Here is a 27,992-nt window from a genome sequence, read left to right as displayed (position 1 = left end):
CCCACACGGCAGCGGTCGCGCGCCCCGCCCCGCCCTGCCCCGCCCCCGCCTCGGCGGGCCCTGCCGGGGGAGGGGTCGCGGCGGCTGTGGCGGCGGCGGCGGCGGCAGCGGCGGCGGCGTCAGCGGCGGCCCGGGCGGTGGGAGCCGAGGCGCCGGAGCAAGATGGCGGCGCGAGTGCTGCGCGCTGGCGGAGCGGCCTCAGCCAGCGGCTTCCTGCGGCGGGCCAGCCCCGGGAGCCTCCTGCCCGGGCTCCGGTGAGCAGCGCCGCCCTTTCCGGGAGCGGCCGGGGAGGGGCCGCTGCGGGGCGGAGGGCGCGAGGTCCCCGGCGCGGGTCTCCGCCCCGGCCGCGTTCCCCACGGGGCCGGGCCGCCCGGGTTGCGGGGCGGCGGGACCGGGGCCGCGGTCGGTGCGGCGGGGCGAGCTGGAGCCTCGGCGGGGTCCGAGCGCCTGTCCGGCCGGCCGGGCTCAAGGTCATGGCGAGAACGACGCTCGGCGCCGAAGCCGCGTCCGCGCGCCGAGCCGGCCCGGCCTGCGGGACCTTGACCCGGCGCGACCCGGAGCGGTGGCCGAGCGGCGGGCGCGTGGCTGAGGCCGCAGGCCTTGAACTTGGCCCATGAGGCTGCGGCCGGACCGCCCGAGAACGCTGCTCGCCCGCGCGAAGCCTCAGTGTCAGCATCCGCACATGGCAGTAGAGACACCCTCACGTCCTGGGTTGTTGGGAGGAAGAAAATAAAATAACGCATCGTCCGGGGTGAGCTCTCAGTGGAGGTCAGGGGAGTGGTAGTGAAGAAGTGTATTTAAAAGTAGGTAGCGGACCAAAAAGTATGGACAGTTATCAGCACTGAGTCGGCATAGGGTTCATGTTTAAACTTTTTTTTCTAACTTCATTGGATTCAATGTTCCGTTTTCTGAATCCATCCCTGGCATCGCCAGTCCCCTTTTCCCCAAACTGAAAAAGCAAAGCCCGTACTAAGTTGCACGTCAGTTGCTGAATCGGTGTCTGCTAGGTACTTTGAACGTTTATGTTTTTGTTTGTTGATTAAACAATGAGCCCGTAGAAAATACAATTGACACTTAAAAATGAAAGAGGGAAGGAACTACCTGCTTGTTAAATGTTAATGCGGGCCAGCTTGATTCTGATATGGTTTATTTAACGTAATCCTGTAACAATCTTAAGAAGTAATAGGATCTGCATTTTAGAGAGAAGGCACCTCAGAGAACTTGAGACACATGGCTGGAAAAGGCATTTGAACCCAAGTTTGGCAGGCTTCAGGCCTAGTACCCTTCCTGGGACTCATGCTCAAGTTATGTTTCACAATTTGATATTGTTTCCAAGTTGATCACCAAGTCAGTCTCCTTTTATCTTTATTCTGTTATTTAGTATCTCCTGTTGCTTTTTTCACACAAGTGATAAAAGCCCATGAAATTGATATTTTATTCTTGACAAAAAAGACAGCTGACACTGATAGTGATCACCTAAGGCACCCCACTCCAGTACTCTTGCCTGGAAAATCCCATGGATGGAGGAGCCTGGTAGGCTGCAGTCCATGGGGTCGCTAAGAGTGGGACATGACTGGGCGACTTCACTTTCACTTTTCACTTTCATGCGTTGGAGGAGGAAATGGCAACCCACTCCAGTGTTCTTGCCTGGAGAATCCCAGGGACGGTGGGGCCTGGTGGGCTGCCGTCTATGGGGTCGCACAGAGTCGGACACGACTGAAGCAACTTAGCAGCAGCAGCAAAGTGCCCAAGATCACTTGAAGCTTGTAAACTGGAGAACTGGACCTGGTGTGCCTGGTACCCCCATTTCCTGGTGGGACCAGTGCTCTTGACACTGCTTTGTTTTTATCCAGGGTCCCTAATACCTTCTGACTCTTTCTTGGGCTCTAGTCTGCCTTAACTGTAGGTGTTCTTTAGGACTCAGTCTTGTCGTTCAGTCCCTTCCAACTCTGCAGCGCCATGGACTGCAGCACACCACGCACCCCTCCTTCACCGTCTCCTGGGGTTTGCTCAGATTCATGTCCATTGAGTTGGTGATGCTATATAACCATCTCATCCTCTGCTGCCCCTTCTCTTTTTGCCTTTAGTCTTTCCCAACATCAGGACTTTTTCCTTCATTGGAAAGGACTCAGCCTAGACCCAGTAAATTCATTGATTCTCTCAAATACTGGGTGGATACAATGTCATTGAGGCTCTGTTGACTTGAGCATAATAATGTGTTTGCTTTCCCCAGGAAGCCATAGTGAAAACCCTTGTAGACTTACAGAATGAGGTAGGTGCCATGGGGGAAACTCAGGGAACCTCCCACCCAAGGTCATGGAAGGCCTTTTTGAGAAGGTGATATTAGGCTGAGACCTGAAGGATCAGTGGCCATGAAGGCCCCAAATGGAAATAGTCAGGCATGCTAGGAAACCCCAGAAAAATCTAGAAGCAGAAGTGAAGACAGAGAACAGGTGGCCAGGAGCGGTGCTGGATAATTCCAGGCCTTACAAGCCATTTTGAAAGCTTGGATTTTATCCTGAAAGCCATGGAAAACATTTAAAGGTGTACACTCGAGTGTGACTTCATCTGATCTACGTTTTTAAAAGATCAGTCTGACTTTGAAAAGGGGACCACATCAGGATGGTCGGCTGGATAGATCTTGGTGCCATTCACCGAGAGTCAGCTGTTCCAAAGGTGAGCGTGCCCACTGCATGCCAGGGAGACATCAGTGAATAAGGCACACGGGTACTTGCCATCTGGGAGACTGATGGTCATTCAGAGGAGGAGGAACAGGTACAGGGAGGGGAGAGGGTGGATCCAGGGCAGTTCTGAACCTGGTGAAGCTAGAGATGGCTGTGAGCTATTCAGACAGAAAGGCCCAGTAGGCAGTTGGCCTTCTGGAGTTGTATGACTCCTCCACGAGATGTCTGAACCGCATTTGAGAGTTGTGAGCATATAGGAATCCAAAACGTTAATAGATCCATGGGTTTCAGTGTACTCTATTTGATTGACATTTTTCATAATAAAGTGGTTTTTTAAACTATGGGAATGGGTGCGATTGCTTGAGGAGTGTGAATAGAAAAGAGCTGAGAAACAGACCCTGGGACATCTGGTCATTTACAGGCCGGACACAGGAAGGAGAGGCAGCGAGGGAGCCAGAAGGGGCAGCTGTGAGGTCATTGTTATGGGTCAGTGCCCGGGCAGGAGGTATTTCAAAGAGAGAGTGGGTCAGCTGTGCCAGATGCTGGTAAAAGGTTAAGATGACAGAAGAAAATCGCTTACCAGCAGGGGCATTGTGGCTGACCTTGCAAGAGTGGTTTCAGGGGGAAGGCGGAAGTGTTCCTGGGAGGCCTGTTTGCCACACACATCTTAGCTCTGCCCAGTGCCAGGCCCCCCTGCTCAGCTGCTTACTGAACTTTCCCCCCAAGCCCTGGAAATGACCATGTATGGAAACTTAACTCATCTTCCTCCTGCTAAGCCTGCTTGCTCCTCCTGGGCTCGCTCTCCCCACTAAGGGAACATCTTTCACAGAGTGCCCCAGGCCAGGAACCAGAATATCTTCCCCATGCCCTTCCCCCCCTGCTCCTGCCCATCTGGTCAGGTGCTAGACATGTTAATTCTGCCTCCGGCATGTCTTGACGTCTTGACGCTGCCTCTGCAGGAACACTCCCCTAGCTCAGCTCTGGGCAGCTCGTGGCTAGGTTCCTGTGAAGAGTGTGGACTTGAAGCCATTGGTGACGGGGCAACTGGAGAACTCTGAACAGGACCGTCTCTTGCTAGAAAGATCTCTGTGACGTGAACCTTGACCAGGTCTTCATCCCTCTTCCCTTCCACCCCACCTCCACCAAGAAAAGCTGTAGACAACGTTTTAGGAACCATTGGGGATATTTTAATATGAAGTAGGTATTAGATATTATAGGATTACTGTTTTCCTTAGATGTGATATTGTTAGAGATTCAGTTTGTCCTTGATCTCAGGAGCTGTGTGCCGAAGTATTGAAGGATGGAGTAGCATAATGTCTGCACTCTGGTTTCGTATGGTTTGGTAAAAATAAACAAAATACATATAAAGACTCAGGACAAAATAGTCATCATTTTTCCATCTAGATGCAGGGCATAGAGGTCTTTATTGTACTGTTCTTTCATTTCTGTGTTTGAAGTTTTTCAAAATGAAATGTTGGGGACAGCTCTCTCTAGCAGCCACGGTGAAGACAGATTCACTGGGATTCCGGGGGTGTTGGGTGGTGGGCAGGGGAGTCCGATAGCTCCTGCTTTAAGGCAGGACTCTTCTCTAGATCCAGTCCTTCGGCCTCCCCTCTGCCTTTCACCCCTGCCATATTCACACACTCCTGGCTTTGCTAGCAGGTAGAGTTCTGCTTCCGAGAATGTCCTTCCTCCCGCCGGCAGCAACCTGACAGACTGCCCCCCATCTTTCAAGTCTGAAGCTCAACAAGTGTCTCCCCGGAGAGCTGGCCCATGTCTCTGTGAGGCCACCCCTCCGCGTCCTCTTCCCCACCCCCGCCACACCCACCACCTCCATGTCCAGTAGGGGCTCCTTCCTACTGCTTTGCGCTGTGATTACTTCTGTCTGCCTGCTTCCACAGCACAACGAGCTCTGTGAAGTCAGGGCCGGGTTTATTCCTCAGCCTGGCACGCACAGTGCACAATCAGTAGATACCTGGTGATGAGGCGACCAAAGCTCTTTGCCCTACTACTGCCTCATCCCATGGTCTCCACGTTAAATATATTTCCCTTCTGTAATTTGTTCCAACTGAACCCAAAACCATCTTCCATACCTAATCAGGACCCAAGTCTCCTCCTCTTCACTTCAGGAGTTTTTCCTTTTGTTTGGTTGGGTTTTTAAAAAAATTTTTTGCCTTGCCATGCAGCCTGTGGGATCTTAGTTCCTGAACAGGGATTGAACCCAGGCCCTTAGCAGTGAACGGAGTCCAAACCACCGGCCCGCCAGGGAATTCCCAGGAGTATCTTTTGAATGTATTCTTTCCCCTTCATCCCTCCTGTCATCGTCTGAACCCAGGATCATCCCTCAGTCTGTCCAGCGAGTATCGAATGCCTCGGCTGTGCCTGGTACTGCGGGGCTGTGTACCCAGCCAGGAGCCATGCCCCGTGCCTTTCTTTCTGCCGTCCACCTGCCTCACACGGCCAGGCTGCTTTTTACACCTAGATCTTTTCTGAAAACTTGCTGGCATTGCCCCACGTGTAGGATAGAGTGCAGCCCTCCCTGCCCACCCACGTTGCCCTCCCATTGCCCAGCTCCGTGTCCTCCCACTCCGTGTTCTCTTGCCTTCCTGAACACTTTGCTGTTCCAGAAATATGCCACATAGCTTGACGACTCCATACCCCTGGACACGTTGTTCCTGTGACTGGAATTATCGCTGGCTTCGTGCACCTGTCTTGCCTGTCCTCCAAGACGAAGCTGGAGTCTCTGCCCTGAAGTTCCTCCGGCTCCTGGCTGGCCAAGGCCAAGACGGTTCACTCCCTCGAGTTCCCACAGTGCCTGCGAGTCCACAGCGTCCATGACTGCTCTGGCTGTTTACTGATAAGTTTTTCCCCTGAGACCAGGCAGACTCAGCATCTGGTCATCTTTGTATCCACTGAACCAGGCACTCAATGCTCGTTCTGTTTAAAATCTAGTGTTTGGGGGAATTCCCTGGCAATCCAGTGGTTAGGACTCTGATCTCTCACTGCCAAGGGCCCAGGTTCCAATCTCTGGTCTGGGGTCTGAAAAAATCCCACAAGCCCTGTGACTTAGCCGAAAGAAATAATAATGGTAAATTAATAAAAGAAGTGTTTTGTTGGATATGCTGCCCCGTACATGACACTCCGTAAAGTACCACCTGACGTGCATATGATGGTGTAAAAACAGCTGATCCCTGTGTGTGTTGCTCTCAGTAAAGAGCCAGCCCAACCCAGGCCTTAGAATCCTGGTGGCTGTTGGCATGGCTACTTCAGCCCACTGCCATGGTTCAGTGAGGTGGACTGGGCACAGGGGGCAGCTCCAGTCACCTGCCACTCGGAAGATTTCAGAGGTCAAGAGTCATTTGGCGCTGATACTGGGTGACACTGCCTTTCATTTGTCAAGACAATTGCTACCCAACTTTGACAAGTAAACAGCACGTGGGTTCTTATGTGTGTCCCGTGATGTTGACTGTTTCTTACGTTAATCTTAGTTTACAAAGTGTTGTCATAACCCTTACTTCATCTTACCCATCCTAAAGTAAATCCCTTTGGTGTTAAAAATCTGGAACAAATGCTTACTTGGGGCGATCCATGTGGGTGAGGTGTCCCTTATCAGTGAAAATAGTTTGAACTTTATAGTTAGATCTGGGTTCATATTTTTTATCTTGCCGCTTCTTAGCTCAGGTTGGACTTCTGGGGTCCAGTACTTAAAATGCAATAGTAACCTACCTTGCTAGATTGTTCTGGGGATTAAATGAGAAGACATACACAAATTGTCCAGAGCTTGACAGGAAGTATGTGCTTATTAACTTGTAATCCCCTTAAATTCTAAAGAGGAAGGGAAGAATTACTTCAGAATTTTTTTCCCTCCAGATTTAGCCTGTCAATAATTCTTTATTATGCTCTTATTTTACAAAGCATTAAATACACTGAGTTAAATAGCAATATGTGTGTGCATGGCATATGCTTGTCTATGTACTTCTGGAAGGATTCATTAAGAACTGGGAGTAGTGCTTACCTTGGTGAATTACTTCTTAATGAAGTTCCTTAGTACTGATATTTTTAGAAACTTCCATTGTATCTCTTTCCTAGTTGTTCATAATTGTTATTCCTAAAGTCTTAAAATTCATTTAACCAAAACATATTTTTAAACACAATTTGTTTAGTAAATTTGAAATCTAAAAGCTCAAGGAACTATACAAACTCCTGCTCACAAATCTTAAAACTTTCTGCTTTGCATATCACTAATTTTATATGCTTGCCATTTTGCTTCATGATATTATTTAACCCAGTATCCAGAAATGTGGTGTGTTTAAAATACTTCAAACACGGGATCTCCCTAGTAGAACAGTGGTTAGGACTTGGTGCTTTCACTGCAGAGGACCTGGATTCAGTCCCTGGTTGGGGAACTAAGATCCCACAAGCCATGGGGTAGGACCAAAAAAAAAAAAAAAAAGGAAAATACTTGAAACAAATTGACAAAATATTTTTATTGAAATGAATTTTACCATGATTCATTTGGAGAACTGCCATCCTCAGAAGTAGTTTATATAACTAACGAGTGAATTGAAAACAGAGATAAATACCATATGATTTTGATTTTTGCTAAAGGGCTAATACTTAAGGGCTTCCCTGATAGCTCAATTGGTAAAGAATCCGCAACGCGGGAGACCTGGGTTCAGTTCCTAGGTCGGGAAGATCCTCTGGAGAAGGGAAAGGCTACCCACTCCAATATTCTGGCCTGGAGAATTCCACAGACTGTAGTCCATGGGGTTTCAAGGAGTCACACGACTGAGAGACTTTCAAAGATCTAATAGTTTTTATATATAACTTTTTTTTTTTTTAGTTTTTTAAAGTTTTAAAAATAATTTTTAAATTTCTCACCATTAATCAGGTGCTGTCCTGCATGTTTTAAGTATGTTTACTAGGGGTTAAACGTGTACTTAAAAATATACGAGAGGTACTTTCCTGGCTCAGTGGTTGAGACTTCCCCTTCCAGCGCAGGGGGTGTGGGTTCAATTCCTGGTGAGGGAACTAAGATTCTACATGCATTATTTTATTTAAAATACTTGCCCTTTTAACTTAAAAATTGTTACTGAAGTATAGCATACATTCAAGAAAGTACACAAATTCTAGATTTATAGCTTGATGAATTTTCCCAATATAAATACAACCATGTAAGCAGCACCCACATCAAGATACAGGACATTACAAGCCCTCAAAGCCCTTCTTGTGTCCCTTTCAGTGAGCTCCGTCAAGGGTAACACTACCCTGACTTCTAACACCTTAGGTTAATTTTGTCTGGTTTTGAACTTGTGTGTCTGGCTCTTCCACTCAGTGTTTGTGAGAATCATCTATGTGGTGTGTGAATTGTAATTCATTCATTCTTTTTTTTTTTTTTTTTTGCCATACCATGCAACATGTGGCGGGGAAGGCAATGGCACCCCACTTGAGTATTTTTGCCTAGAAAATCCCATGGACAGAGGAGCCTGGTAGGCTGCAGTCCGTGGAGTCGCTAGAGTCGGACATGACTGAGCAACTTGACTTTAACTCTTCACTTTCATGCATTGGAGAAGGAAATGGCAACCCACCCAGTGTTCTTGCCTGGAGAATTCCAGGGACGGGGGGGCCTGGTGGGCTGCAGTCTATGGGGTCGCACAGAGTCGGACATGACTGAAGTGACTTAGCAGCAGCAGCAGCAACATGTGGGGTCTTAGTTCCCCGACCAGGGGTTGAACCTGCAGCCCCTGCATTTGAGGACCACAAAGGAAGTCCCTATCAGGCTTTAATTTTTAAAATCTTTTCTCAGGTTATATATACCTATCTAGCTTACCCATAAAGGAGTTTTTAAACGTGCACTTTTAGATATTTTAGCTAATGTTAAGTATAAAAATAATATATGTATATGGAAAATTCACGAGTGCAGACGGGTATACAGTGAAAAGGAAAACTCACTCCTCACACCCTGAGCCCAGTCATAGCCCGGATATCCTCACTGTGAGCATTTCACTTTGTGTGTGTATTTAGGGCACTGTTCTGGGCCTTTGTCCATGGAACTCATCTCAGATACCAACATGTCAGTGCGTGTAGGTCTACTCATTCTTTTTAATGACTGTATTCTGTCCTGATTTTGGATCTGCCTTGTTTGATCTGCCCAGTCACCGTAAATGGAGTCCAGATTGCCTTTACCAGGAACAAACTGGAAGGCAGTAAGGAATGCTCGCCTGCATTCAACTGTGTGCGCTTGTCTAAATATAGCTGCCCTTCGGACATAACTACAAGTGCAGCCCTTAGGTCAGAAGGCCCGCACGGTTTGCATTTTGCTGTAGATAAATGCCACACTGCCCTCTAGGGAAGTCACACAAATTTGTGATCCCACTAGCAAGCATATGGGAGTTAAACACTCAGCTAAAATTTCACTGGTAAAGTGTTGCTTGTTAGTTCAGTCAGATTTATCATCACTAGGACAGTGTGTACCGTAGAAGTTCAGTTATAAGATGAAAATTAGCAGGTCATTTATATGTTAGTGAGGTTTATATTCTTAGGTTTTTGTGAGTTAAAAATCTTGACTCTAGGGGTAAGATAATTTTAAGGAAGGAATTCATGTCACTTTCCATATATTGCTTTTCACGTTTTTTATTGTGGTAAAGTACATAAAACATTTGCCATTTTTAAGGGTACAGTTCAGTGGCATTAAGTATATTCACATTGTTGTATAATCGTCACCACTGTCTACCTGCAGAACCTTGTCATCTTCCTCACCCATTAATAATATCTCCCCATTCTCTCCTCTGCCCCTGGAACGTACTGGTCTACTTTCTTTCTCTGTGAATTTGACTGTTCTCAGTTTCCGTGTATGTTTTTTCTATGTTGAAATTTTTCCTCAGAGAAGGGAAGAACACAGCAGGACTCATGGAGATGCACGTGAGGACTCTCCAAGGATTGCCGAAGTTCCTTCTCTCACACTTTGCTCCTGCATTCAGAGTGCACATTGTTGGCATGGAAAGTGGACACATGATATCTCAAGTTCTAGAACTGTGCTTCGAATGTGTGCCCAGGGAGTGCTTGCTGAACGGATCGATGAGTCTATGAAAACAATGGGCCACGCACTACCACCCAAAGACCCTGACATCTTTGTACCTCTGATTAAACTCAGATTTTTGCATTTGTGATCCCGTAGGAAATTGACGTCTTCCGATAACAGACCTCGAGAGGACAGCTGGTTAAAATCCTTGTTTGTCCGGAAAGTTGACCCAAGGAAAGATGCTCACTCTAACCTCCTAGCCAAAAAGGAAACCAGCAGTCTGTACAAATTACAGTGTGAGTCCTAGGTTTGCTATCTTCAGAGTTAACGTTTTTCCCTTGGTTCATAAGTTTATCGTTGAATTTTCTTTTGTTTCAGTTCACAATGTTAAACCGGAATGCCTAGAAGCATACAACAAAATTTGGTGTGTATACCAAACTATCCTTTACTTGGGGAAAAGTAATGATTTTAATATTTGTTGGTTGTGCTAACCCTTGATAGCAGAACGAGATCTTTCATGCCTCTTCTTAAAGCTGAACATTGAGAGGCTCTTAAGTTGAGCTCTGTGTGGGGTTACCAAGAGCATTCTGATTTTAAGCACTTATTCACCGAAGTCTGCATAGACTGTCAGACTTTGGAATGTTACTAGACTTTCAGGTTGGAAGGAACCTTGCCAGTCTGTCCAGTCCAGCTACTCATCCAGCGCTTGAGTCCTTTCTGGAGCCCTTCCTGACACTGTTCTTAAATACATTCATATGCTCCATCTCTGGGCAGCTCTGAACGCTAAGAGTTAGATTGCATGTCCCTGGGACTGCCCCTGCTTCCGGTATTATGCCTAAGCACCCCTGCAGTGTAAGAGCCTGTATGATGTCAGTAGAGCTGCCATTTCTTTCCAAGTCTTCCATCTGCCTGGGTTCAAATCCATTCAGCAGATTCTTAGAGTGATGTGAAATCCATATACTTTTATAGAATTTGTAAACTTTAAGACCAAAGAGAATTACGTGCACCAGTTCTTAAGTTAATAGAAATAGCAGTTCAATGATCCGTTGTCTTCAAACATGATTTAAAAGCACTTTTTAAAAACCATTCATATCTGCTGCTTTCATGAGAAAACAAATGATTTTGTTACAGAATCAGCCTAACTTTCAGAAGCAAAAAAATCTTTTGTTGTTTTATTTTTGGAGGTGGGTTGCCAAAGGTAACATTAGCGTGGTTTCATGCTCACCTCAGCACTGTTCTCTTTATTTAAAAAATGACCTAAAAAACAAAGCAGATGGTTTTTCTCTAAATCTCATTTCATAAGATGAAAATTTTCTGTATGCTTATATATCCCTGGATTATCTTCCCTGTCCTATTTTTTTATCAGTTCATCTCCTGTCTTAGATTCCTGACCATCTACTCATGTTTCTATTTGAAAGTCTTGTTCTCACTTCACACTCAAAATGTAGAATCACTCTGCTCCTCCTGCTTCCCCATGTGTGACACTCACCGTGGTTTTATTTGACTCTTGCCTTAGTTTTCTGTGACCAGTCCGTCACTAAGGGCTGGGCATCTTCATTTGACATGCATTTTGCTTCTCTTTGCTTGTTTCCCTCTCCAGGCTGGTTGAGGCCCATTTCCAAGTAGCCCTTCTGACTGCCTTCCTGGGCTTGAAGCTGCCCCAGTACCTCAAACCCCATGCCCCTACCCACTGCAATCCATTACCCAGAAGTTTGTCAAGTTGGTCTGCTTGAGTTCTGTTTTCTCCTTCATCCTGTTTGTTTTCCTTTTCTCTGGAACTTTCAGCAGCAACCTATTTCCAGTACATAAAGACTTAACACCTGCCTGGTTTTTAGGGGCTCCAGTAATGAGGTTCTGCCCAACCCATTCATTCTGGGTACTAGGGTTACCTACCTAACAGCCCCGATTCACCTCGGTCATCTGTGCAGGCTTCCATCAACCGCTCTTGCTCCAGCGCTGGGTTCTTTACTTTCTGCTCATGTCATGTGGCAAAAAGAAAACCCACTTCCATTTCCCTAACATAATCATCTTTCCCAATTTCCACCAACCCCATGTTACTTCTGAGCATTCATGTGTCATATATCAAATAGATTTAATATCTGATCTTAATTTTAAAAGTAAATGCTACCCTTCAAAAAATAATATGTGGTTTGGTCATCGTACTTGGTCAGAAAGACATTTGAGTTTTCAGTTAGTTAGACATAAGACCATTCAGAGCTTTTCTCCATTAACTAGTCACATCCGCCCTGTCTTAGGGCCCCAACATTGGGTGATGATCACTAGCTTAATATCATCTGATGTCAGCAAATGATCTGAACAGGTTCCATTTCTGACCCTTGATACCTTTTTGCACCCATTGTTGGATCCGTATTGTACTTTTTTGTTATAATTTTTCTACTCAAAAAAGCGTGCAGGTTTGAGCTTTCCTCTTGGTGTGATTCAGCTGTGCCTCTTCCCTTTGTCTTTCCCTGTCCATTAGAATCTGCACTGTGGGAGGGTTTCCGTGGAACAAGGCCCTGCCACCTCTGCTAATGTGACACCCTGGCATGACCACGTGTGTTGGACGGCAACAACCTGGGTGCTGTGTCCAGTGTGGGACTCTGCGATACCTTTCACATCCCCTTAGCTGGTTGAATATGCTTCATGTTGTGTCTTTCATTTGGATTCTCCTGCACCGTGGATGCCCTTTGGGATCGGTGGGGTGGAGGTTGCTTCCAGACTCTGTTGTGTTTCAGCTTCGTCTTCTTCCTTAAAGCCCACCCTCCCTGCCCCTGCTTCCTCTGCCTCTTGGGCTGCTTCTGTCATCTCCCCCATCCTCAACATTACTTTCTTCTCTTTCTCTCTTCTCGCACGTTCTTTCCCCATTACTCTCATCCATCCTATCTTTGGAACCACCAGAACTTAGCTTTTATACATATCACCATTCCTAGGTGCTTTTTTCCCCTGAAATGGTGAATAATGGACTCTTAGTTGTGGAATTTGGGGACCTTTGACTCTTCTTTATCATTTTTATCAATATACTTGTGTTACTTAACCACTGTTCTAGATAGCTGGGTTATCAGTCACCTAAGCATTTGATAACTGGGCCATTAGAGTTTTACAACAGAATTCAGCTAAAAGGCTAATTCTGTAGTTTGTTTCATCATAAACATATTCTGAGGTCAGTTGTCAGAAGACAGAGTAGATGACCTTTTCCTATTATTGATCATGTGTTATCCATCTGATGTAATTTTGTTGCTTGTTTAATTAGTGTTGCTCTTTCTTCTCTTTAAGTCAAGAGGTGTTGCCAAGGATTCATGAAGATAAACATTACCCTTGTACTTTGGTGGGGACTTGGAACACGTGGTATGGCGAGCAGGATCAAGCTGGTAGGAAGCAGAAGTCTTTGGAATAAACACTTGTTCCTTAAGCCTTTACTGTCATCACTTAAATGATTTTCAACTTAGTGCTTGTTTTTATAATCAAAGCTTTCCAAATCTTGATCTAGTGTTATGGTTGAAGTAGTTTCTCAGTAAATCACCGCAAAAACTCCTTTCTGATCATTTTTCACATTTGAATCTATTTTTGAAACTTTACGGTATAACTCAGGCTAACACACATTACAGTTTTGTACTGTGTTAACACTAAGCATATCTGGAATATTTTCAAGGTCAGAATATCATAAAGGTCTAAATGTATGTTATCTTTTAAAATATGTTTCAGTTCACCTTTGGAGGTATGAAGGAGGCTATCCAGCCCTCACAGAAGTGATGAATAAACTCAAAGAAAATCAGGTAATGATTTTGAAAAATGTTTGCTTATTCAAACTATTGATACAGTAGATGTTGCTGCTGCTGCTGCTGCTAAGTCACTTCAGTCGTGTCCGACTCTGTGCGACCCCATAGACGGCAGCCCACCAGGCTCCCCCGTCCCTGGGATTCTCCAGGCAAGAACACTGGAGTGGGTTGCCATTTCCTTGTCCAATGCATGAAAGTGAGAAGTGAAAGTGAAGCCTCTTAGTCCTGTCTGCCTCCTAGCGACCCCATGGACAGCAGCCTACCAGGCTCCTCCATCCATGGAATTTTCCAGGCAAGAGTACTGGAGTGGGGTGCCATTGCCTTCTCCGTAATAGTAGATGTTAGTACAGAATTAAATGACTCTTTTCTAGCATCAGTTTTTGTAAGCAAACTGTTAGTTTTCGGTAGTAAAGATTTTATTATTTGGTTTCTTGAGGTTGTATTTGAACAGAGTCATCAGTAATACTGTTAAAATAACAGTTCTTATTGTAAAAGTCAGTTGTACTTTGAAACTGATAAGCTGGTACGTTTGAAGCCAGTGAGTCAACCTAGTCACCACAGTCAGCCTGAGTTACCTAACACATACCTGCTTTAGGAACTGCCAACCACACATTCTTCACCTTGGGCTGACTTTGCTGTCCTCCCCTCCCTTCACTAATAGAAAAGTGTTCATGGAGAAATTCTACCAGCTTAACATTATTAGAGAAGGAAGTGTTTTGTGTAGATTCCCTGTCCCTATATAAATGGCTTTTGGATCATCTGATATTTTGAGGTGTCCATGTCATCTGTCTTATAATACTGTCAAACACTGTCAGGAGGACCTAAAAGCATAGGAAATTAAATTTGTTTCCGTTGTCATTTAAATAATCAAGATAACGGTGAAGTTTATTATCTAAACCTGGACACTTTTGAAAGTGAAAGGGAATGCTAATAGCCATTATGCTGACTCAATGAGATGTGAGCTGGGACTGTCTCAGGCCAAGGGACCCTGTTTATAATAGTATTCTACTAGAGGGGGAACATACATGTTACTCAAGTGGGTTTATATTGTATGTAAATACTAGCAAGTCTCATGAGCACCTTTTTCACTCAAAGGAATTTTCGGAATTCCGTAAGGCAAGAAGCAACATGCTTCTCTCGAGAAAGAATCAGCTGCTGCTGGAGTTCAGTTTCTGGAATGAACCCATCCCACGGTCAGGACCGAACATATATGAACTCAGATCCTACCAGCTCCGAGTAAGTCCTGGAACAGGAGTTCACCATGTCCCCTCGTTCTTTGTGCAGCAGGACGCACACCCTTGGTGTCGAGAGCAGTCGCTGGGCATATGTTCTGTGATGTGTGCTTGGCTCATTTTCTCCCCGTCCAGTTCTTCTCATTTCCTTTTTTGGTTTGTTTGTTTTTGTATTTTTTTTTTTTGCTGTGCAGTATGTGGGATCTTAGTTCCCTGACCAGGGATCGAACCCATGCCCCTCTTCATTGGAAGCAGAGAGTCTTAACCACTGGACCACCAGGGAAGTCCCTTGTTTCTTTTTTTTTTTTTTTAATCTTTCTTTCTCATTCTTTCTCTTCTTTTAAGGATATTTGTGTTTTATAGCCTTAGACATAAGAGAAAAGACCTAAAATGCAGGACCAGGTACATTATATAGCATCTATTGTCATTGAACTAGAGCAACTAATAAGCGTGTGATATCTGAATACATTATACAGCACTGTAAGAGAAAAGGGGAATAATATTTCTACGACTTTCTAGATGTTTCCCTGCTAGGACACGACTAAAAAAAAAAGCCCAGATAACAGCATAGTTAAAGTGAAAACATATCAGTAGATCTCAGTGGTCTAACATTCAGTATTATACTGGGGGGAGAAAAATCAAGGAATGTCTGTTAGGTTTACTTAAATTGACTTATTTTAAAATTTCAAAGTAGGGACTTCCCTGGTTAGGACTCTGTGTTTCCACTACACAGGGCATGGGTTCCATGCCTGGTGGGGGAAGCAAGATCCCACATGCACAGCAAAAAAATTAATAAATAAAAAACTAAAATTTCTCAATAAAGTCTGAATAGGTACCAACAATTTAATCATGAATGGCCTGACTGTGATTTTCATAGCTGTAACTGGATGACCTTAACTCTTACCCTTGAGTATATGTTGTCTCCTTAGATGAAGCCATAGAATTATTACTCCCACCACAGGATAGGTATGAACAGAGTGCATAATGTTGTTTTGTTACATTTTTTTACTTGTTAGATCTCACATTATTAAAAGTTAATTTCTTAGTTAGTCTTGTCATTTGGTATTTTTCATGCTGCTGTTTCCGTATTTCTTCACAGAAGGACTAACAAACCAAATCCAAATCTCTTTTCAGCCAGGAACTATGATTGAATGGGGCAATTACTGGTGAGTATATGACCAAATGATGAGTTTGTAAGTCTTAGACTTAGATTTGTAAGTCTTAGAGTCTTTTACACCATAGTGTTAATTCTAGAAATAAAATCTGGGGTTCATGCACAATTTGATATTAGACTGTACAACTAGAGAGAAAAATAGCACCGGTGCCCCTTCCTTCCCCCCCTTGCTTAGCTTCAGTAATTATCAACACATGGCCGGTCTTGCTTAAGTCTAAATGCCCCTACCCAGAGTATTTGAAAGTAAATCCCAAACAACATAACACTGCATCTCTGGGAATTTGAGTGTGCACATATCTCCCAAGAGATAAGGAGTTTTTATAAAAACAAAACCCCAGTGGTACATTCCTATTCTTCTTGGATATTATCTTTTCTGAAATGTTGCTTTTGTCACATAAACAGAACACCACAATGATATAACTGCTTCCATTTCTTCTTTGTTTAATTAGCGAAATACCAATTTTTCCATCTTGTATATATACAGATTCAACAGAATCCCAATCAAAATCTCAGCAGACTCTAAAAATGCAGAGGACCCCAAAATAGCTAAAACAGTCTTGAAAAAAAGGAACAAAGTTGGGGGACTCACTGCTCAACTTCAAAACTGACTACAAAGTTAGAGTAATCAAGACAGTATGGTACTGACATACAGACAGGCATTTAGATCAATGGAATAGAATTGAAGGACAAGAAACAAATGTTCACGTATGTGAACAATTAGTTTTTGACAAATGTACAAAGGCAATTCAATGGGGACAGATAGACTTTTCATCAAAGGGTTCTGAGACTTTGGATATCCTTGCAAAAAGATGAATTTAGATCCCTACCTCATATTATATACAAAAATTAACTGAAAATGAATTGTATACCTAGATGTAAGAGCTAAAATATAACATTTTCAGAAGAAACATAAGGGAAAATCTTTGTAATGTAAGGTTAGGCAAAGAGTTCATAAACACCAACATCACAATCTACAAAAGAAAAAAATTGATTATTATTCACCAAAATTAAAAACTTTTGTGTAATTCAAAGGATACAGTTTTAAAAATTAAAAGACAGGTCATAGACTGAGAGAAAATTTTGCAAATCGCATATCTGATAAAGGGCTTATATCCCAAATATATAAGGGAATCATACAACTCAATGATGAGAAGATAACCCAATTAAAAAATGGGCAAAAGACTTGTAAAAACAGTTCTCCCAAGATATACAAATAGCCAGAAAGGAGATGAAAAGATGGTTAGCATCACTGAGCATAAGAGAAACTCAAATCAAAACCACAAATATATGCCAACCATCTCGTACCCTTTAGAAGGGCCATTATCAAAAGAACAGAAAATATCAAGTGTTAGCAAAGATACAGAGAAGTCGGGACCCTTGCATAATGTAGGTAGGAATATAAAATGGGGCAGCCATTATGGAAAATGTTTTTTCATACAGCGCTTCTTAAAAACATTAAAAATAGCATTATATCTGATGCAACAATCCTACTTCAAAAGAATTCAAAGCAGCTTCTCAGAGAGAGATTTGCACAGCGCTGTTCATCACAGCATTCACAGACGTAAGAGGGTGGAAGGAAGGTAAATTTCCTTGGACAGATGAATGGATACATATGTGGCATGTACATATAGTGGAATTTTATACAGCCTTTAAAAAGAAGGAAATTCTGCCACATGCACTGTTAACCTTGAGAACATTGTGTTAAGCAAAGAAAGCCCATTATAAAATGACAAGTACTAATACAAAGTTTCTAAAGTGGTCAACACCAAAGAAACAGAAAACAAAATGGTGGCTGCCAGGGCCTGGGTGGGCGGAGGGGAGTTGGTGCTTAGTGGGTAGTTTCAGTTTTGCAAGATGAAATGTTGGAGAGATGTGTTGCACAACAATGTGTGAATAGACTTGGCCCCATTGGCCTGTACAGTAGGAGATGTTGAGGTAAATTTAATGTCAGGTGCTTTCTACCACAATAAAAAAATTGTAAAATAAATTTGAAAAAAAAAGTTAATAGGCAAAGCATTTAAATAGACATTTCCTCAAAGGAGCTCTGTGAATGCCTGATAAACATGTGAAAAGCTGCTCCATGTCCTTAGTCGTTGTGGAAATGCAAAGTACACCACATTGAGATAGTGGTTCATACCCCCTGCTGCTGCTGCTGCTGCTAAGTCGCTTCAGTCATGTCCGACTCTGTGCGACCCCATAGACAGCAGCCCACCAGGCTTCCCCGTCCCTGGGATTCTCCAGGCAAGAGCACTGGAGTGGGTTGCTATTTCCTTCTCCAATGCATGAAAGTGAAAAGTGAAAGTGAAGTCGCTCAGTCCTGTCCGACTCTCAGCGACCCCATGGACTGCAGCCCACCAGGCTCCTCCATCCATAGGATTTTCCAGGCAAGAGTACTGGAGTGGGGTGCCATTGCCTTCTCCGTCATATGCTTACTGCTGCTAAGTCGCTTCAGTCGTGTCCGACTCTGTGTGACCCCATAGACGGCAGCCCACCAAGCTCTGCCATCCCTGGGATTCTCCAGGCAAGAACACTGGAGTGGGTTGCCATTTCCTTCTCCAATGCATGAAAGTGAAAAGTGAAAGTCAAGTCGCTCAGTCGTGTCCGACTCTTGGCAACCCCATGGACTGCAGCATACCAGGCTCCTCCGTCCATAGGATTTTCCAGGCAAGAGTACTGGAGTGGGGTGCCATTGCCTTCTCTGTCATAGCCCCTAGGGTGGCTATAATTAAAAAGAATAACAAGTGTTGATGAGGTTGTTAATGAATTGATGCCTTTATACGTTGTTGGTGGGAATGTAAAATGGCACAGCCACTTTGGAACAGCAGAGCTGTGACTTTTTATTTTCAGTTTATATATGTTCTCTTTTCTTCAGTTATGAAATTTATTGCTTTGGGCTTGATAATCTCTAAGATCTTTTTACCTCCAAAAACAGTTCTGGGACCTTTCTTTCTAATGAGTCTTTTCTTCTTAGATCATCAAGGCTAACTAATACAAGATAGAATTGCCTTTCATTTGAAAACTAAGAAAAACATATTTGATTGTATGCTATTGTTGGGGGAGTGTATAATTTCCTCGGTTTTGTCTTGCTGCAGCAAAGATTTGAAATGGTGGACCAGTGTTACCGCTTGGTTACAACTCAGTTTTATTTGGCAAGCAAAGGATAGTACACCCTCAAGGTGTGAGGGCGGGCCAGCCCAAAGGAGAGGCCCTCCTCCTTTGGCTTCCTCTTGGCTTCCTCCTTTTATGTTTTGTCTCCTCCCCACTGAGCCGGCACTATGCAAATTGAGCTAGCCAAGAAGGGGGCGTGTTTGTTTCACCTGATGTTCTCATTCCCATCTGTAGATTTTCTTTTGTTCTGTTTCTCTGGGCTTTTCCTTTCTTTGTCATTTAGCCACTGCTATTTTAGACTCCTTTTGCCTATTCTAACTGCCTAACATTCCCCCCTCAAGAGATGGGAGACCCAATTCTTTGGGAATAGGGGTGTCGAGGTTTCTCTGGCTACTTCCTGCTGAGCTGGGATGGTGAGGGGCATTGGGTCTCCTCCTCTTGGTAATCTAAGCCTCAGAGTCCTGATAGCAGTGTCCATCTAAGTAAGGGTGAGTGATATTTTCCATGGTCCGGTGTAGTTTGATATGTCTTTGTTGAACTGGCACTGCATATTGTAGCTTGTTGACCTGGGCAGAGAGAAAACAGGTTAGACAATTGATAATACATGGAGCAATCATGTGCAGCATCAATATGGTGATAACAGGGATTAGTAGGGGCATTAGCCAATCAAATTCCCCCTCGCCAGGAGAAGGCTCCCCCAAAGAGAGATTGTAGCCACCCTGAGAACTCTCCAGCTCGTTCTTTGAGATCCTATAGGATCTGAATATTTTTCTTGAGGATTATGAAACTTTGTTCAGCTTAGCTGGAGGTATTTCCCAGAAACAACACTCCTCATTCATGATGGCTCAAGTCCCTCCTTGTTCAGGGATCAGGTAATCTGTCTCCTATCTATTTGGAGTACAATTCTGGACAAGCTGTGTTGGCTCTTCAGAGCTATCCTGAGAAATCTTATCCCCAGAAACATAATTTGGGGAGTGTTCATTAGAATGGCGCTCATTTGTAATCCTGAATAGGTATCTGCCCACCCCAAAGGAGAGGTCCCAATCTGCCTTGGCTTCCTCCTTTTATACATTTTGTCTCTCCCCCCCTGAGCCTGCCCTATGCAAATTGGGCTAGCCATGACGGCTGTTTGTTTGACCTGACGTTCCCACTCCAGTCTTTGGATTTTCTTTTGTTTCATTTTCATGGGCTTTTCCTTTCTTTGTCCTTCAGCCACTGCCATTTTGGATTCCTTTTTCCTGTTCTAACTACCTAACACTTTGATTATAGACATCATTTTATTAAGGAATTGGTGAGTGATCCCCCGAAGTGTAGTAATTTAGTTGCCCACAGGATAAAATCACTCATTTCTATTTTTCCATGTTACTAATTGAGACATGTCCAAGGTGGAATCCACAGAGAAGTACTGAGTGTATTCTTCGGTTATTTTAAAAAATTATTTACAAAGCCCAGTTCAGCATGCAATTTATATTTTGGCACATAGGTAACTATTTAAGATGGTGATCTCCTCTTCAGTACATGCTTCTGATTATTTCCAGGCTAAGGCAAGTATGTTTTCTTTGCCTACTGAGAAAGTGGATGAGAAAAATTCCAAATGAAGTGAACAATCCTGAGCATTTATCACTATCGATGAATATGGAGGGTTTTCCCCTCTTTGGGTTAAAATGCACACTATAGTGATTTGCCTAATTTTAATAATTAACTAATCAGGTTTGTAATTTTGGGTGATGATTATGATCATGTAACACTAAATGTAAGGTTAAAGAAATTAGCATCAGGGACTTCCCTGGTCGTCCATGATTAAAGACTCCAGGCTTCCAAGGCACGGGGTGCAGTTCGATCCCTGGTCAGGGAACTAAGATCCAACATGCCACGCAAAATAAAATAAAGACATCTCCATTTTTTAAAATCAGGACTGCAACCACGTATCTCATGCTGTTTTTATTTTAATAGTTACGAATTACTCTACACATTTTACAAAAATGACTAATATTGCTACAGAAATGTAGATTGACATCTAATGTACATTAAAATAGCTTTCAGATACATTCAATAATTTAAAAAGTATTCTTTGTTCTGAACAACTTGCGCTGGAAATGGAAGAAACTCACTTTTTTAACATACCTGATACGGTATCTGAACATTGTTTTTTTCTCGTAGGGCTCGTGCCATTCGCTTCAGACAGGACGGTAATGAAGCTGTTGGAGGGTTCTTCTCCCAGATTGGGCAGCTCTATATGGTGCACCATCTTTGGGGTATGTTTTTTTCCCTTTCATTTTTACGTTCCTGGGATTTCAGAATTCATTACTAAATAAGTTGTCCTAGCCTGTAAATCATACCTCAGGTCAGGAACCTGGAACACTGCAGCTGACCCAGATGCCCCAGATGGAAGGTAGGTGTTCAGCCCCCAGCACAAGAGGTCCACAGTGAAGGGTCCCCAGACGTGCAGCTCATCGTGAGCTGGTGAGATGAGAGCAGGGCTGAGAGGTGCTGCGGCCTTTCACAGGGCGATCCCAGCCTCCCTCTCTGAACATCCCTCGGCTCCCTCAGGGACAGTGCCATGCTCCACACAGAAAGATGTCCTCGAAGAGGGCCCACTGCCTGCCTCGGTCTGGATCCATTGTCCTCTTGAGGCATCTTCTCTCGCCTTTGCCGTCCCCACCCACTTTGGCTTGACGCCTCCTTTGGTGCCTTTCTGGGCCTGGCTCAGATGTTCCTCCTCATCCCCCAGGGAGTGTCACTGTCCCCGAGCCCCCAGAGCCTCGTGCCACACGTGTGTTCACAGTCGTGGCTGTGTGTGTCCGTCTCCCTGGCTGAGCAGGAAGCAGGTCGCAGCGGCAGCTTGGCGTACTGTGGGCACATTTGTAAATTGTTGTGTGTCACTCCATCATGTCTGACTCTGTGCGACCCCGTGGACTGTAGTCCACCAGGCTCCTCCATCCATGGAATTCGCGGGGCAAGAAATACTGGAGTGGGTAGCCATTCCCTTCTCCAGGCGACCTTCCCGTCCCAGGGATCAAACCCAGGTCTCTGGCATTGGAGGCAGATCCTTTACCATCTGAGCTACCAGGGAACACTTGTAAATGGTTATTAACATTAAAAAGATGAAAAGCCTGACATTTCCAAACCCTAAACCATATTAATTCACTGAGGTGCGGGTTTGCCCTCTCTGGTCCCACCGAGTGCTGCAGGGGCGTTGCCTGCTGGGGCAGCTGGAGGCTCAGGGACAGGGTGATGTCTGGCAAGCAGACCTATTAAGTATAACTTAACCTTTACAGGCTTGAGGTAGGGATGAGGTCGTTTTTATTGTGAATTTTTAGTGTATGATCTGTCCAGAGGATTTAAACTGAAAAGACAGACCCCTCCCCTTCCTCAGCCTAGAGGGCCCTCTGAGAGCGGCCTCTGTGGTGAGTGAGCATGGGGACTGGAGGGTCCGGACCCCGTACTCTGGCACAGGCCAAGGTCAGACATGTGTCTACTTTCAGGCAGTGCCCATCTCCACCGTCCTTTGTGTCTCCAGCCAGTGTCCCAAATGTCCACTGCCCACTTCCTACCTCACAGGGAAAAAGTATTGAGATGTGCAGAGATGCTTTCTCAGTTGGCCACAACTTACCCTCGCTTATCCATCTTTTTTAGAGAAAGAACCAACACTTACCAAGCACCTCTGTGTGTTGGTTATTTATGCACCATTCCCTTTAACCCTGACAGCCACACACCACCAATGAGATACCATGACCCATACGTGGTAAAGAAATCACCCCAGCCACAGCTGTGCAGGAGCTGGGCCAGCCTCAGACGTCAGCCGGTCTAGCTTCAAAGCAGGTCTTCCCCCAGCAGAGCTCCCCTTCCTGTTACCCTCGCACATGATGCCGTCCTTCCACCCCCCTCCACCAGCACCCCTCTTCCCTCGAGGCCTTGCAGCCGCAGCTGCTCCCCCCACCCCACCTGTGGGCTCCTTCCCTCGGTATATGAACAGTCTCAGTGCCTCCCATCTTTAAAAGCCTCCCCAAACCCGAAAGTCCATTAACAGATGAACAAAACGTGGTTTGTGCAAATTCACAAAAACTGAACATAGAATGGAGGGTACAGGGGTTGAGGGGAGAGGGGAATTGGGAAGAGATGGTTTATAATGGATAAAGTTTTAACTGGGGCTGATAAAAAAAGTGGCACAATGTAATGTACTTATTGCCTCTGAATTATACATTTAAAAATAGTTACAGTAGGGACTTCCCTGGTGGTCTAGTGGTTAAGACTCGTGCTTCCACTGCAAAGGGAATGGGTTTGATCCCTGGTCAGGGAACTAATATCCTACATGCCACATGGTATGGCCAAAAAAAAAAAAAAAAAGAAAACAGTAAATTTTGTTATGTATATTTTACTCCAAAAAGTTTGTTTTAAATAAGAAAACTTTTTAAGGAACACAGGCCTCTCCCCCTGTGTTCCCTGCAAGGGGGGTCCCCACACAGTGCACTAGGGGTGCGCCTGGTCCCGGGAAGAAGACTGCTGCTTGTCACATGGGTGTTAGCCATTTTCACCCAGGTTGTGAAAGGTAGAGGATTTCCTTTTCCTTCTATTCTTCAGTACCTTCAAAATTTTATGTAATCAATTTACACTCCTAGTGGGGAACTTGTGCTCAAATTACTCGGCCTGCATGGTTAGGTTTTCTCATAGGGAGAAGGAAGCCATAAACAGAGACTAGAACTGAGTGGGGAGCCCTCCTGGGTCAGTGGTTAGAAGGATCTTGCCGGATTGGGAAGCAGAAACCAAAGTACCCAGTGAGGTATCTGAATTGTATCCCCAGGACCTGATCCTCGCTCGGCCCATGCCCTTCCCTCCACTGGAGGGCTTTTCTCTCCGGTTCCTGCATGTGGACAATGAAATGTCAGTTTCAACCTTGAAACCCCGCTTGGTCACATCGTACCTTCCAGGGAGCTTTCCCTGGTCAGCTGTGTTCTCCCTGTGGAGTCTCCTTGTTCTCCACTGTCGTGAACACAGTCTCTCACCCAGATCGTTGCATGGCCTTATAAATACTGAGTAAAATTGAATCTCCTTTTGCTTATCTGTGGCCTGACAGTTTCTGGTTATGGATTTAACACATTAATGAGGAAGTTCACTTGGTTGGTAAAGGCACATCTTGAATCCACTAGACTGTAAACCTTGAGAGCAGATTGTTTTGCCTTTCCCACATGGCCTGACAATTCTCAGAATAACCCGCTCACAGTTAGCCCAGCTTAGTAGTAAGTTCATGGAATATAGATGGTCCCTGACTTAGGATGGTTCAACTTAAAATTGTTCAACTTTACGACAGTGCAAAAGTGATCCCTGTTCAGTAGAAACTAAACTGTGAATTGTGCTCTTCCCCCAGGCTTTTGGTACAGTCTCTCATGATGCTGGGCGGTGGCAGCGGTCACAAGGGTGAACAGCCAGTAGGCTCACAACTATTGTGGTTTTCACTTTCTGTGCAGTATTCAGTTACATGAGACACTGAACACTTGATATGAATAGGCTTGGCATCAGATGATTTTGCCCAGCTGTAGGGTAACATGAGTGTTCTGAGCACGTTTAAGGTAGGGAAGGACTTCCCTGTAGCTCAAACGGTAAAGAATCTGCCTGCAATGCAAGAGATCAGGGTTTGATCCCTTGGTCGGGAACATCCTCTAGAAAAGGGAATGGCAATCACTCCAGTATTCTTGCCTGGAGAATCCCATGGACAAAGAAGCCTGGCGGGCTACAGTCCATGGGGTCACAAAGAGTTGCACACGACTGAACAACTAACACACATAACACACACGAGGTAAGGAAGACTCAGCTGGGATGTTCTCGTGGATTAGATGTATTGAATGCATTTTCGATTTACAATATTTTCAGCTTATGATGGGTTTATTGGGACGTAACCCCATCGTAAGTCAAGGAAGATACATAGGCTATTTGAGAAAACAAGATGAGCAGCTGAGTCAGCACTTACTGGACATCCAGTTGACCCTTGAACAACACAGGTTTGAACTGCATGGATCTTTTTCAGTTGATACACACAGTACGATGCAACCAACCCACAGCTGGTTGAATCCGAGGGTGCACATCCATGGATACATAGGGCCAGCAGTGGGACTTGAGCACCTGCAGGTTTTGGTGTTCATGGCAGGTCCTGGAGTCATTCCCGGACCCTGTACTAGTGGAATGTAGGGCATTATGTTTGGCTAATTCTTCTGTGTGGCTATTTTTAAGCTTACAGGGATCTTCAGACCAGGGAGGATATACGGAACGCAGCATGGCATAAACATGGCTGGGAAGAACTAGTGTATTATACAGGTAATATCTTAATAGGCATAAAGTGCTTCATTCTTCTTGTCTCATTATTTTAATGTTCTTTCACCCTGAAGCTCATGGTGTATTTGAAAAAAAAAAAATAATATGTAGCTGTCAGATGGTGAATTGTAAGGTTAAGGGAATAGAGAAATCGTCATATTTTTCTTTGATAGTTACATGACTTTTTCAATAGAGAATATTCATTCTTTCCAGTATACATGTTGTCTAGTACAGTTTTCAGATCTTTGTGTGTTGTAAATTTTACATCATTACATTTTTTGTACATTTCTGTATTCTCTGAAAATTTATCATACAAATAAATTTTTTTCCTAAGCTTTCTCATCAGAATTGTTTATTCCCTAAAGCATTACAATTTAATACAGCAATTAAAATAATTTGGGGAATTACTTCGATATTTAAACTTTCCATATGTATGTGTGTATGCCTGTGTACATACATGTAAGCCTATACATCTGTGTATACTCATATATGGAGAAGGCAATGGCACCCCACTCCAGTACTGTTGCCTGGAAAATCCCATGGACGGAGGAGCCTGGTAGGCTGCAGTCCATGGGGTCGCTAGGAGTCGGACACAACTGAGCGACTTCACTTTCACTTTTCACTTTCATGCATTGGAGAAGGAAATGGCAACCCACTCCAGTGTTCTTGCCTGGAGAATCCCAGGGACAGGGGAGCCTGGTGGGCTGCCATCTCTGGGGTCACACAGAGTTGGACACAACTGAAGCGACTTAGCAGCAGCAGCAGCAGCATACTCATATGTGTATATATAATACATACACTATGAAATCCTAGTTGCTTGATTTTTAGAAGAAAACAGCCAGACTGAATAGCACCCAGTGACACCAGTGCAGGTAATAAGCACCACCCATGTTGCACGTCAGGCACACTTAAGCCTGTACCCTGCCAGGAAGATCAAAGAGTAATTTGTTCTGGAAAATAACTATTATCTTGTCTGTTAGTTCATATATCATAAATCCTATAACTGTATGTGGCTTTGCTGCTTATTCTTACACTTTCATCAGGTCCCAAAGACATGTTTCCTCAGCACTGACAGTGTTACAGGTACAATGTATTGTTGCTGTATATAGGATACAGTCAGATTATTTGATTCTATATACATTTTAATTCAGTTCAAAGGACCTTTTAAGAAAGCACCATTTTTCTCACAATATAGACTTTCCTGGTTTCCAGCACATGAAATACATCTCCTGACAGAATATTTTAATGACACATGATAGGGTGTCAGCTGGTCTGTCATTAGCTTGTATATTTCTGCCCGAGACCAGTCCTTAGTATTCCAGTACTGATTTCAGGCAGCACGTCTTCTGAATGAATATCCTCAGCAGCCTACTTGTTAGCATGTATTTATTGCCATCTATTTAGAAAACAGTGAGCCCCAGTGATTCCGGCCCTTGTTTTCAGTCCCACTGATTCAGGAAATGGAATCCAGAATCATGATCCCACAGAAGACCTCGCCCCTCCAGTGAAGTGACGGAATGGAGATGTGCCTACAGAAGTTTATGTGACAAGTGCTTGTCATCAATCAACTTGAACTGTGTTACAAGTGAGAGAGAAACACTGAAGTGTAAACTGCTGTATATAGCTTGTAAGAGACCTCTTTTCTTTAAAATTTACATAATCACAAGACAGGAAACTATTACAGTTTGGCTGATTGTAACTGTGCTGTAGTCCTCTGAAACATCCCCAAGTTTGTCGAATGTACCGTATAATATTAACACCAAGCCACCTCTCCCTACCCCCCAGGAAAAGAGAGCCCAACTGAAAATTGGAGTCATCTCCAAGTAAGAATCTAACCATGGGAAAAAAAAAAAAAAAGTTAGCTATTTCTTTATAAAGAGCAAATCTGTTTTATAATTACAGATTTTTAAGACAAATTTCTTGTATCAGGAAGAAATATAAATTTCATCATGTTTCTGTAGCATTTTTTTCTGAGTTTCAGACTAGGAACAAATTATAAGTGTACTCAATACCTGGAAATGTTTTGCTTCACTCTTATTTTTAATGTCAGCATAGTAAACTGTGTCGTTACTGAGGGGGAAGTGGTTGATCGGTAATTCAGTCTCCACTTTGTGTATTGTGTTGTCTTTATACGCGAGGAAAAGATGGCTTGAACCTGTGTATCATATGTGACTTTGAAATGAACACCTTGAATAGCACTAATTTTTATTTGTAATATTTTTCTACAACAAAACGAGTAGCACTAGGAAAAGAGGTTTTATTTTGTAAAAGGTCATCTGTGACCTGCATTTTAGTAAGCTCACAGCAGATTCTTCCAAGATCATGAATGGGGGGAGGGGGGTGTGCATGTTGAGATTTAAACTGACATAAAACTGCATACTTTGTCTAGCTCTGATTTCATTTTTTAATAGTGCCAATTTTGTGACTGTAATCATGTGAAAGTCCTGTTGAAATGAAAAATTATATCTGACCCCCAGATCAAAGAATTTATGTTAAAGTGTGAATAAATCTCATATCAAATGTCAAGCTTTTACATGTGAATGGTTTTCTCCAAGAACATATAAAAGTTAATAAAAATCCTCTTAATTTTCACATATTACATGTACGCGATCTTTTTTTAATGAACTGATGCTGAGAGTGAGCCCATCACTCTTGAAAGATGGCTTGTCCCAGTTCAGCGGGCGTGTGTGA

At 44.0% G+C, this 27,992-nt stretch overlaps 1 protein-coding gene and 1 long non-coding RNA gene across 3 annotated transcripts; both read left to right on the top strand.

Moving 5' to 3' along the window:
- Window positions 1-69: 69 nt before the first annotated feature.
- On the top strand, window positions 70-27,897 carry NIPSNAP2 (nipsnap homolog 2). 2 transcript variants are annotated; one of them, XM_025275522.3, is made up of 10 exons: window positions 74-254; window positions 9,862-10,001; window positions 10,084-10,129; window positions 12,979-13,073; window positions 13,408-13,478; window positions 14,577-14,717; window positions 15,848-15,879; window positions 21,156-21,250; window positions 25,221-25,304; window positions 26,745-27,897. In XM_025275522.3, exons 1-10 carry the CDS (start codon window positions 163-165, stop codon window positions 26,807-26,809), a joined length of 861 nt encoding a protein of 286 aa, XP_025131307.1. In that variant the 5' UTR covers window positions 74-162; the 3' UTR covers window positions 26,810-27,897. The 2 variants fall into 2 exon arrangements, with proteins under 2 accessions (XP_025131308.1, XP_025131307.1); XM_025275523.3 differs by lacking the exons at window positions 10,084-10,129; window positions 13,408-13,478 and having other exon boundaries at window positions 70-254.
- Window positions 1,623-5,802, top strand: LOC123331510. Its single transcript, XR_006548159.1, has 2 exons — window positions 1,623-4,976; window positions 5,312-5,802. It is a non-coding gene; the product is annotated as an uncharacterized LOC123331510 (long non-coding RNA).
- Window positions 27,898-27,992: the final 95 nt, after the last annotated feature.

Source organism: Bubalus bubalis, chromosome 24 (assembly GCF_019923935.1).
Source record: "Bubalus bubalis isolate 160015118507 breed Murrah chromosome 24, NDDB_SH_1, whole genome shotgun sequence".
Classification (NCBI taxonomy): domain Eukaryota; kingdom Metazoa; phylum Chordata; class Mammalia; order Artiodactyla; family Bovidae; genus Bubalus; species Bubalus bubalis.
The sequence above is the reverse complement of the archived record's forward strand: the minus strand, read 5'-3'. Positions and strand labels throughout refer to the sequence as shown.

Excerpts from the sequence above, each read along its gene's own strand:
- NIPSNAP2 (XM_025275522.3), top strand. The coding sequence starts at position 163 with ATGGCGGCGCGAGTGCTGCGCGCTGGCGGAGCGGCCTCAGCCAGCGGC. Across the intron at positions 10,002-10,083 it reads CAGTCTGTACAAATTACAGT|TTCACAATGTTAAACCGGAA; the intron begins GTGAGTCCTAGG and ends CTTTTGTTTCAG. Across the intron at positions 25,305-26,744 it reads AGAACTAGTGTATTATACAG|TCCCACTGATTCAGGAAATG; the intron begins GTAATATCTTAA and ends CCTTGTTTTCAG.